Source organism: Clavelina lepadiformis, chromosome 9, assembly GCF_947623445.1.
Source record: "Clavelina lepadiformis chromosome 9, kaClaLepa1.1, whole genome shotgun sequence".
NCBI classification, from domain to species: domain Eukaryota; kingdom Metazoa; phylum Chordata; class Ascidiacea; order Aplousobranchia; family Clavelinidae; genus Clavelina; species Clavelina lepadiformis.
The window spans coordinates 2,535,877-2,548,164 of NC_135248.1; the positions used below are offsets into that span (position 1 = coordinate 2,535,877).

Below are 12,288 nucleotides of genomic sequence, written 5' to 3' on the forward strand. Positions count from 1 at the left end.
GATGTAGGCCTATCTTTCTGTAATTAATTATAGGCAAGTTTGGTCTAAGATTATGTTCTTAAAACGAATGAAGCTGAAATAATAATGAACTGAAATACGATTGACTGGGCTTGGCTTAGTATCGGGCCTCTTAGGTTGGTAATCGCTGTTTGTGTCATAGAACAGCGTAAGCGTTAACAAGGCAAGGTACCTTCTTACCTACATGTGGCGATATCGCAACATAAGTTTCATGGTTTGCACATAATAATGCAAGAATGAAACAAAGTAATGTCAAAAAGTTCTGAGTTCTGTAGCCTACATCATGATGAAGGAAAAAATCCACAAATCGGCAATTTTTGCCATTTCTGAACAAAAAATTTGAAATTATCTCAAAAACTAGAGCCAATAGGAAAAAACAACCTTATTTTCGGATTCAGCACCCCAAAATCAATGAAACATCTCCGGCACAAAACATTGTGTTGACCAGTGTGGTTATTGAGAAGTTGGGGGGACATGTACCTCCTTGAAATGAGGTCCCTGATTAGCAAGCACAACAACATATCCGAAAAGACACAATGAAATCTTTTGGAAAATTGATGTGTCTTGCCAGTATCTGGAGAACAGGGTAGTGAATGCTACATTTACTCACAAGACACATAGGACAAATACGTGATAGCTGCTGCAGCAAATGATATTGCGCTGAAGATATTTCCAAGCAAACAAGTTACTAACACAAATTGCTGCCTAAATAGGGCTAATATTACTTAAAATCGTCAAGTTTTTACGCTGATGATAAATCTTTCTTTCTTTAATACCTGTAACATGTAAGATCAAAATTGAAATCAGCACACTTATATTGTGCAATGACAGGTGTAGTATTAATACAACAAAATTGCGTTCTCCAGTGATGAGTAGGCTGCACAGTTTGAAAGCCATTCTCGAACATAATTGTTTGAAAATAGTTTCTTATGATCGGCTGCTAGGATGCCATAGCCTACCTTTATGCAAAAAGAACATGAAAACTTATCGCCTTTTAAAAGGATAGGGTATTCCCCCAACTGGATGTCGTGGAAGCAGGTGAAACTTTCATTTCCAAACATCTCACAGCAAAGTTTCAGAATTAATACAGACGTGAGGAAATGAAGAGGTTCTGATTATGTGACGTGTTTCATGCTGAACCAGGTATTGCCAACTGTTAAAACTAGGCTAGCATCACAAACTTCAAAAACAAGTTTACATTTTTACTCTAGTCGTCTAGTGCTCTAGTGCTACACAATCGCCTACGACCATACCACGTTGAGTACACCGCATCTCGTCCGATCTAGGAAGTTAAGCAACGTCGGGCCCGGTTGGTACTTGGATGGGTGACCGCCTGGGAATACTGGGTATTGTAGGCTTTTCGTTATTTTTTAATTTTCCAACGTTTTTTTCTGCATTTTTATTTTCCAGATGAGCTTTTCAAAATTCAAACTATTTGTTAATTTCTAATCAATATCATTTTTGAACATGTTTTATTTTAGATATGTTTATTTTGTAAATACAGTATTATCAGCGCACAGTATCGTAGCCGCCTCTATAGCTCAGGGATTAGAGCAACGGTCTTGTAAACCAGGGGTCGTGAGTTCAATTCTCACTGGAGGCTATTCTACTTACACCGGGTACTAGGGTACTAGGGTACTAGGGTACTAGGGTACTAGGGTACTAGGGTACTAGGGTACTAGGGTACTAGGGTACTAGGGTACTAGGGTACTAGGGTACTAGGGTACTAGGGTACTAGGGTACTAGGGTACTAGGGTACTAGGGTACTAGGGTACTAGGGTACTAGGGTACTAGGGTACTAGGGTACTAGGGTACTAGGGTACTAGGGTACTAGGGTACTAGGGTTGGGTAGGGTCTAGGGATTAGAGCAACGGTCTTGTAAACCAGGGGTCGTGAGTTCAATTCTCACTGGAGGCTATTCTACTTACACCGGGTACTAGGGTACTAGGGTACTAGGGTACTAGGGTACTAGGGTACTAGGGTACTAGGGTACTAGGGTACTAGGGTACTAGGGTACTAGGGTACTAGGGTACTAGGGTACTAGGGTACTAGGGTACTAGGGTACTAGGGTACTAGGGTACTAGGGTACTAGGGTACTAGGGTACTAGGGTACTAGGGTACTAGGGTACTAGGGTACTAGGGTACTAGGGTACTAGGGTACTAGGGTACTAGGGTACTAGGGTACTAGGGTACTAGGGTACTAGGGTACTAGGGTACTAGGGTACTAGGGTACTAGGGTACTAGGGTACTAGGGTACTAGGGTACTAGGGTACTAGGGTACTAGGGTACTAGGGTACTAGGGTACTAGGGTACTAGGGTACTAGGGTACTAGGGTACTAGGGTACTAGGGTACTAGGGTACTAGGGTACTAGGGTACTAGGGTACTAGGGTACTAGGGTACTAGGGTACTAGGGTACTAGGGTACTAGGGTACTAGGGTACTAGGGTACTAGGGTACTAGGGTACTAGGGTACTAGGGTACTAGGGTACTAGGGTACTAGGGTACTAGGGTACTAGGGTACTAGGGTACTAGGGTACTAGGGTACTAGGGTACTAGGGTACTAGGGTACTAGGGTACTAGGGTACTAGGGTACTAGGGTACTAGGGTACTAGGGTACTAGGGTACTAGGGTACTAGGGTACTAGGGTACTAGGGTACTAGGGTACTAGGGTACTAGGGTACTAGGGTACTAGGGTACTAGGGTACTAGGGTACTAGGGTACTAGGGTACTAGGGTACTAGGGTACTAGGGTACTAGGGTACTAGGGTACTAGGGTACTAGGGTACTAGGGTACTAGGGTACTAGGGTACTAGGGTACTAGGGTACTAGGGTACTAGGGTACTAGGGTACTAGGGTACTAGGGTACTAGGGTACTAGGGTACTAGGGTACTAGGGTACTAGGGTACTAGGGTACTAGGGTACTAGGGTACTAGGGTACTAGGGTACTAGGGTACTAGGGTACTAGGGTACTAGGGTACTAGGGTACTAGGGTACTAGGGTACTAGGGTACTAGGGTACTAGGGTACTAGGGTACTAGGGTACTAGGGTACTAGGGTACTAGGGTACTAGGGTACTAGGGTACTAGGGTACTAGGGTACTAGGGTACTAGGGTACTAGGGTACTAGGGTACTAGGGTACTAGGGTACTAGGGTACTAGGGTACTAGGGTACTAGGGTACTAGGGTACTAGGGTACTAGGGTACTAGGGTACTAGGGTACTAGGGTACTAGGGTACTAGGGTACTAGGGTACTAGGGTACTAGGGTACTAGGGTACTAGGGTACTAGGGTACTAGGGTACTAGGGTACTAGGGTACTAGGGTACTAGGGTACTAGGGTACTAGGGTACTAGGGTACTAGGGTACTAGGGTACTAGGGTACTAGGGTACTAGGGTACTAGGGTACTAGGGTACTAGGGTACTAGGGTACTAGGGTACTAGGGTACTAGGGTACTAGGGTACTAGGGTACTAGGGTACTAGGGTACTAGGGTACTAGGGTACTAGGGTACTAGGGTACTAGGGTACTAGGGTACTAGGGTACTAGGGTACTAGGGTACTAGGGTACTAGGGTACTAGGGTACTAGGGTACTAGGGTACTAGGGTACTAGGGTACTAGGGTACTAGGGTACTAGGGTACTAGGGTACTAGGGTACTAGGGTACTAGGGTACTAGGGTACTAGGGTACTAGGGTACTAGGGTACTAGGGTACTAGGGTACTAGGGTACTAGGGTACTAGGGTACTAGGGTACTAGGGTACTAGGGTACTAGGGTACTAGGGTACTAGGGTACTAGGGTACTAGGGTACTAGGGTACTAGGGTACTAGGGTACTAGGGTACTAGGGTACTAGGGTACTAGGGTACTAGGGTACTAGGGTACTAGGGTACTAGGGTACTAGGGTACTAGGGTACTAGGGTACTAGGGTACTAGGGTACTAGGGTACTAGGGTACTAGGGTACTAGGGTACTAGGGTACTAGGGTACTAGGGTACTAGGGTACTAGGGTACTAGGGTACTAGGGTACTAGGGTACTAGGGTACTAGGGTACTAGGGTACTAGGGTACTAGGGTACTAGGGTACTAGGGTACTAGGGTACTAGGGTACTAGGGTACTAGGGTACTAGGGTACTAGGGTACTAGGGTACTAGGGTACTAGGGTACTAGGGTACTAGGGTACTAGGGTACTAGGGTACTAGGGTACTAGGGTACTAGGGTACTAGGGTACTAGGGTACTAGGGTACTAGGGTACTAGGGTACTAGGGTACTAGGGTACTAGGGTACTAGGGTACTAGGGTACTAGGGTACTAGGGTACTAGGGTACTAGGGTACTAGGGTACTAGGGTACTAGGGTACTAGGGTACTAGGGTACTAGGGTACTAGGGTACTAGGGTACTAGGGTACTAGGGTACTAGGGTACTAGGGTACTAGGGTACTAGGGTACTAGGGTACTAGGGTACTAGGGTACTAGGGTACTAGGGTACTAGGGTACTAGGGTACTAGGGTACTAGGGTACTAGGGTACTAGGGTACTAGGGTACTAGGGTACTAGGGTACTAGGGTACTAGGGTACTAGGGTACTAGGGTACTAGGGTACTAGGGTACTAGGGTACTAGGGTACTAGGGTACTAGGGTACTAGGGTACTAGGGTACTAGGGTACTAGGGTACTAGGGTACTAGGGTACTAGGGTACTAGGGTACTAGGGTACTAGGGTACTAGGGTACTAGGGTACTAGGGTACTAGGGTACTAGGGTACTAGGGTACTAGGGTACTAGGGTACTAGGGTACTAGGGTACTAGGGTACTAGGGTACTAGGGTACTAGGGTACTAGGGTACTAGGGTACTAGGGTACTAGGGTACTAGGGTACTAGGGTACTAGGGTACTAGGGTACTAGGGTACTAGGGTACTAGGGTACTAGGGTACTAGGGTACTAGGGTACTAGGGTACTAGGGTACTAGGGTACTAGGGTACTAGGGTACTAGGGTACTAGGGTACTAGGGTACTAGGGTACTAGGGTACTAGGGTACTAGGGTACTAGGGTACTAGGGTACTAGGGTACTAGGGTACTAGGGTACTAGGGTACTAGGGTACTAGGGTACTAGGGTACTAGGGTACTAGGGTACTAGGGTACTAGGGTACTAGGGTACTAGGGTACTAGGGTACTAGGGTACTAGGGTACTAGGGTACTAGGGTACTAGGGTACTAGGGTACTAGGGTACTAGGGTACTAGGGTACTAGGGTACTAGGGTACTAGGGTACTAGGGTACTAGGGTACTAGGGTACTAGGGTACTAGGGTACTAGGGTACTAGGGTACTAGGGTACTAGGGTACTAGGGTACTAGGGTACTAGGGTACTAGGGTACTAGGGTACTAGGGTACTAGGGTACTAGGGTACTAGGGTACTAGGGTACTAGGGTACTAGGGTACTAGGGTACTAGGGTACTAGGGTACTAGGGTACTAGGGTACTAGGGTACTAGGGTACTAGGGTACTAGGGTACTAGGGTACTAGGGTACTAGGGTACTAGGGTACTAGGGTACTAGGGTACTAGGGTACTAGGGTACTAGGGTACTAGGGTACTAGGGTACTAGGGTACTAGGGTACTAGGGTACTAGGGTACTAGGGTACTAGGGTACTAGGGTACTAGGGTACTAGGGTACTAGGGTACTAGGGTACTAGGGTACTAGGGTACTAGGGTACTAGGGTACTAGGGTACTAGGGTACTAGGGTACTAGGGTACTAGGGTACTAGGGTACTAGGGTACTAGGGTACTAGGGTACTAGGGTACTAGGGTACTAGGGTACTAGGGTACTAGGGTACTAGGGTACTAGGGTACTAGGGTACTAGGGTACTAGGGTACTAGGGTACTAGGGTACTAGGGTACTAGGGTACTAGGGTACTAGGGTACTAGGGTACTAGGGTACTAGGGTACTAGGGTACTAGGGTACTAGGGTACTAGGGTACTAGGGTACTAGGGTACTAGGGTACTAGGGTACTAGGGTACTAGGGTACTAGGGTACTAGGGTACTAGGGTACTAGGGTACTAGGGTACTAGGGTACTAGGGTACTAGGGTACTAGGGTACTAGGGTACTAGGGTACTAGGGTACTAGGGTACTAGGGTACTAGGGTACTAGGGTACTAGGGTACTAGGGTACTAGGGTACTAGGGTACTAGGGTACTAGGGTACTAGGGTACTAGGGTACTAGGGTACTAGGGTACTAGGGTACTAGGGTACTAGGGTACTAGGGTACTAGGGTACTAGGGTACTAGGGTACTAGGGTACTAGGGTACTAGGGTACTAGGGTACTAGGGTACTAGGGTACTAGGGTACTAGGGTACTAGGGTACTAGGGTACTAGGGTACTAGGGTACTAGGGTACTAGGGTACTAGGGTACTAGGGTACTAGGGTACTAGGGTACTAGGGTACTAGGGTACTAGGGTACTAGGGTACTAGGGTACTAGGGTACTAGGGTACTAGGGTACTAGGGTACTAGGGTACTAGGGTACTAGGGTACTAGGGTACTAGGGTACTAGGGTACTAGGGTACTAGGGTACTAGGGTACTAGGGTACTAGGGTACTAGGGTACTAGGGTACTAGGGTACTAGGGTACTAGGGTACTAGGGTACTAGGGTACTAGGGTACTAGGGTACTAGGGTACTAGGGTACTTTGCAGGCTATGTTAACCATACATATAGGAAGTACCAGCCTATTATTGCGAATTTGTCCATTGATTTCGTGTTGCAGCACTGTAGCCTACTATTCTTGAATCCGCATTGCGTCACATAAAACAAATCCGTAAACTTCATGTGGAAAATATCGAGGTTATGTGAAAATGAATGAATGAAAATATCAAAAATGCAGACCATTTACAGTATCCAATGCCATATTTTTCTCTTTAGTAAGCACGCTAATTTTTCCGGAACGTTCTTCAATAAAATCCATATCTAAAGTATATGTTTGAAAATGGCTTGTAGCCTACTTGGCATGTCAGCAGGAGAAACTACAACCAATGTTTAGGTTCTGATGGTGATTGTCTTTGTTAATGTGACATATATCATATAAGCCTGCTTTGCTGTGAAACTACCTTTGCTGCTTAGCTGAACACAATAATGGAAGAGATATGATTAAGATGAGACTCGTCATGAGAGTATTTTCCTGAACAATGACACCCTTTTATCTACAAGCTGCTTTGCTACAAATGTGTTGTGTTACCAAACCTGTTAGAGAGTCCTTTGAACATAGATATCTGTACTTAGTTGTAGGCTCCCGGGCTGCTCCGTCAGTATTTTTCCTTTTGCATGCATTGACGTATTTTCCTTGCCTTTCTTGGTTGGTACAGCCAAAAGCCGCACAACTTATTGACATTGTAATAAGTCGATGCACAAGCCTAAATATAGTCTTTTGATTACAATTTCATCAATGCAAAGACTACCTGAAGAATGACTCACTAGTAGAAATGTATAATTTGCAATATAACTTATGCTCATAGCAGCCGTATGAAACCGTTAATCTTATGCAAGTAAGCTTCCCACATACCAGTATAATAAAACCACAAACATTAAACCTTGCTACATTTTGTTTTAACGTTATATAAGACAAAATTATCGTTAGTTTTCCATTCATCAGATACTTATTTATACGGACAGTTGTAAATTGCACGCAAACAATTTTGCCAACCTTTCTTCATTTAAAAAATATGATAATGCAGAAACATGCTGAAATGAACCACTATTTCTCTTAGCGTAACTAAATTAGCGCTGGAGCTCTGCTAAATAATTTGTGTTTAACCTGTTGTATCAAAGATATAAATAAAACGAAAGTTAAACAAGATCGTTTTCTAAAGAAATGCAAATTTCTCGAAACCACATTAGCGTCACATTTTTCTGACCTTCATGCCCCCATTTGTTATGAGATTTTTATTCCGAAAGCTTTTCGGCTGTGGTTTTGATCGCTCTCATTGAAAATCTCTTTTCATTCTTTGAATTTTGACAAAATTCGCATGTACAGGAGCTAAAAGTGACGTGATTGAAAAAATTGACATCAACCGCTCACAATTGCTTCGGTTCATTGCGTGACAGCGTTTTTCATCAAACCGAATTTTGTGGTGTTTCACATGTCAAGATTTCATTTTAAAAACTATTTACTGAAAGACTTCAACGTTTTAATATTTGATTTTGCTCAAGACATACTATTTACAAGAACAGTTTTATTATTTTATTGTTGACGTTCAAAAATGAAACAATGAAAACTGTTTGTAGGTTTAAAAAGAACTTTGGAAAATTAATAATTACATTTTAACAGAATCAAAGTCCTAGTTTTCGATCAATGAAGCGGGTGCTCGCGTCGACACAGTTTTTTCAGGATTTCTTACAGTCTTGCCTCACCCCCTTTGACGAATCTAATAAAATATCTCACAAGCGGTTCGGAGTCCAGTTAAAGTTCACAGCAAGTTGACAGTCCGTCCGGACCGTCGGAACTTACGTGCGCAATGTCGCGACCTAGAAAGTCATTAAACCGATTTCGAAAACTTCCAGAATTCCCGATTAGTCTTAAACACAAATAAAAAAGACAATACAAATATTATTCAATTTCGGTGTATTTGCAAAGCAGTTCAATAACGCTATAAAACGTTAGGATCGCACGTTGAAGAGAAAAGCGATCAAGAACATGGAAAATTAATTCTGCGATGCTTTCTCCTGTCATTGACTCCAGCTCATATAGACCAAAAAACGCCTCATGTATGCCCAAATCTGGATCAACATAACGGAGGCAAATTGATCCCTGTTCTTTACCACAAACGTCTTTGAGTTCCATCCACCAATAAAGAAAAAAAAACGACTTTCTTTTATGTTTGAAGCCAAAGACCATAAAATCGAATGGTTAAACATTCTCATCATTTTCTCTTTAGAAGTAGTGCGTAGTTACCATCTTCATCGGAGTGACCTCTGAATACTAGGCCTTGTTTAAGCAAGTATTGCATGGAGCAATATAATTCTTACTTTTCTAACTTGCATTCGCAGACCCAAAACGCAAATAACCGCATTTGCAAATGATGGGTTACAGTCTTGTTGTATCATCATATTATTGGTATGGTGGCAGCAATAAAACTATCTAATTCTAAACGCATTTATACATGTGTGCAGGTTTTTTTTAAGGTTTGGTTTGGGTGACCGCTAAGTAGTTTTAAGAGACCGCAAGTGTTTCATGTGAATACCAAAAAATAGCCTGTAGTTGCAAGTTCAAATTTTGGGAAACCGCTGGAGAAATTTGGGGGACCGTTTCGGTCCCCCAAAACACCTAATTAAAACAAACACTGCATGTGTGTAGTATCGTGTATAATTAAATTATATGCACTATCAATGACGGCAACAATAGTATTTTAATGTTATTTTTTATTCCTTATTTCGGAACAATGCGAGACGTCGACGGAGAACTTGACCATGAAATGCATGCTATACATATTGCACTGTAAAGACAAAAATCATAATTTGCAATAGGCCTATGTTTCAACTTCCAAATCCTATCCAATAAGGCAAATATTGGGAGGGAAATCACATCATGTCCCCGTCAACAAAAATATTGGGTATATAAATAAAATAAAGCTGTGTTTTTTCTTTAACTGTTCCAAAGCCAAAACATTTCGTTTGAAAATATTGCATTTGGATCACAAGTAGGCTGACCAAAGCGTTGTTTACAGGCTACGAATTCTTTTAATAAGGACATTAAACTGTATTTTTAGCTAATAACTTTTTGCATAGGCCTGTTCAACTCGCGGCAGCTTTCAACCAGGAAGCGTCGCAATCAGTCAAACGCTTCTGACAGGCGACCTTTATATAAACATATTCCTTCAAAGCTTGACGACATTTCCACAAGGCCGTGTAGTAGCTTGAAGATTCGGCTCAGAAAAAAGATACGCCAGTGAATGCTTGCATCACAAAATGTGAATCGTACGTTCGATTCCCTGTAAACGTCAGTGTGGTTTTGTTTGTGGTGATTGCGTAGGGAAGAAAAGCAAAAAATATCGCAAACTATGATCGGGTTTTTGCGGTGTGAAATGCCAATATTGTGCCAACTGCGGTTATACAAATGAATATAGAAAGAAATAAGTCCAGAAAGAGTTAAATAAACAGTTTTCATTACAAAAATTCCGTTTAATTTTTACAGCTTGTGAGTACTAAAATCGACATCGGTTAAAGTGGTAGCTAGCAATATCTTTAAGCATGAAGAACTCGACCGCGAACAATACAGCTTTGACTGAAGGCGTGTTTCAATTCTGGGTGGCGTCTATGGCCTTTGCCAGTGCAAGCTGTGGTCTGTGTTCTTACATTACAGTGTCTTTGTGTCATTATGTGCGGACAACACAAGTTTCAGGTAAAATAGCTAAGCTAAAAATTTTTTCTCAACAAATTTTAGCATCACGCCTTTTGCTGTGATGTAAACACAATGTATTTGCTAATGTCATCAATATTGACGACAATAAAGGCCAATATAGGCTTACGTGCTTGAACGTCGAGATTGCTACTATTAATGCGTTGTATTTATTTGTTTAATTTATAGCAAAGCGCAGGAGAAAAAAGCCGTCAATAATCTTTGATATCTTCTTGATTGTCAACGCAGTAACAGTCTTGACTTACAACGTATCCGAGTTACCACTTCTAACAGCCCAGCAGGCGCCATTCTGTGAGATACAAAGCAAAGTGAAAACAGCGTGCGGGGCTCTACTGTACGCTTTCGTGTATTTCTCCCTCTGGCTGCGCATATACAAGTTGTTTTACAGCAATAAATGTACCATGGCTGTCACGAATGGCGTTTCCCGTTTTCTCAGCCGCGCGGCTCTACTCATATTTCTGACGTCAGTTGTGGTTGCCGCGTGGAAGTTCCTTTCGGCGCCGCCATATCAAACAACAATTAATGGTTGCATCAAACTGAAATCTCAACAAGTGACAAGCTTGAAATGGGGATTCCTACTTGGCACCACTGTCACTTTCGAAATCCTGCTGCTGTATCTCCTAGTGTACCCTTTGATTTTGCATAGAAGAAGAATGGAAATCCATGGATTCGACGTCGCAAAAATCATTCCCTTGATTCGAAAGGCGTTTATTGTTTCCCTCATTTGCATAATTTCAGACGGCGCCACGGTGCTCTTTGCAATGGTCACTGAACAGCCGCATGGCTACTTGCGGCACATCGTCTACGGCTGCAATATGCTGACCAATCTCCTAGCGTCTCTGTATTCCTTCAGCCATTGGAAAGACAGGCTCTGGCCTTGGAATCTGCGGACACGAACCCTAAGGCGGTTTGGGGACGGCAGAGGCGGGTCGCTCAACTCAAGGTACCAGTCAAGTTTTCGTATCTTCCTGGCTAAAGCTCGCCGAAGCAGCAGGAAGGACTCAACGACAGAAGCTGCCTTAAACTGTTGAAGATAGTGAGAAGAAAGTGTTCCGGCTGTTGTCGTTTGTAAAGATTTTAAAAGCATTTCATTTTCTATTTGTATAAATCTGTGTAATGGTTTTAATCCCATAAGTAACTTTATATTCGCATAATTTTTTAGTGATTATATAATGGTTTGTAGCCTACAATGCAGCACGATGTGTGACTACATGTTTTCAGTTTGCGAATAAGGTTGTTTGCATTGTTAGGTCACTGTAAGTTCACATTGACAATCAAATACGCTATCGTGAATGTGTCACATCCACATACAGCATTTTACTTATTTAGGCTTGGCATCATTTCAGTAAAGCTATTGTGTCTTTAACGAGTGTATTGTTAATTGTTATATTAAAAACAATGTCGTCGTCTCAACTTGTTATTTCGTTCGCAGTGTTCGTACGAAAAGCCATTTCCGCCATTTTAAAACGGATGTTTTTCAAAACCCAAACCCTACAATGGCTCAATTACAAACTGACTGTTTGTAATAAATCAAATTAATATAACTTCCGTTGAACAGCAAAACACCTGTAACAACGAGTAAAACTACACAGGGTTTGTTTACAACAAATGTGCATGCATAGCTATATCGGTCTTTTTTTATCACGACTACGCACGCTTTCGATTACGACGCATTTTTATAAATTTACTGCACATGGCATCTATCTATTCCGGTTACGCAGACAAAAAATCTTTATAGGCTTTTCAATAAAACTTGTGTGAGCCTATAGATATAACATTATTTTTATGCAGGGCGTAAATTACGTTTTAAAAAAACAAGCAATGAATTCAATGCTAAAATAACTACAGCACATTCAAACATGATACGAACCACGTTCTGAACAAACCTAT

General features: G+C 42.7%; 1 protein-coding gene, 1 non-coding gene and 1 pseudogene across 2 annotated transcripts; all 3 read left to right on the forward strand.

Moving 5' to 3' along the window:
- The first annotated feature begins 1,257 nt into the window (after nucleotides 1–1,257).
- Nucleotides 1,258–1,376, forward strand: LOC143471495 (5S ribosomal RNA; annotated as a pseudogene).
- Nucleotides 1,377–1,548: 172 nt separating this feature from the next.
- Nucleotides 1,549–1,621, forward strand: Trnat-ugu (transfer RNA threonine (anticodon UGU)). Its single transcript has one exon. It is a non-coding gene; the product is annotated as a tRNA-Thr (tRNA).
- An 8,428-nt stretch (nucleotides 1,622–10,049) lies between these two features.
- LOC143470537 (uncharacterized) lies at nucleotides 10,050–12,145 on the forward strand. The gene is made up of 2 exons (XM_076968742.1): nucleotides 10,050–10,380; nucleotides 10,567–12,145. Exons 1-2 carry the CDS (start codon nucleotides 10,230–10,232, stop codon nucleotides 11,427–11,429), a joined length of 1,014 nt encoding a protein of 337 aa, XP_076824857.1. The 5' UTR covers nucleotides 10,050–10,229; the 3' UTR covers nucleotides 11,430–12,145.
- Nucleotides 12,146–12,288: the final 143 nt, after the last annotated feature.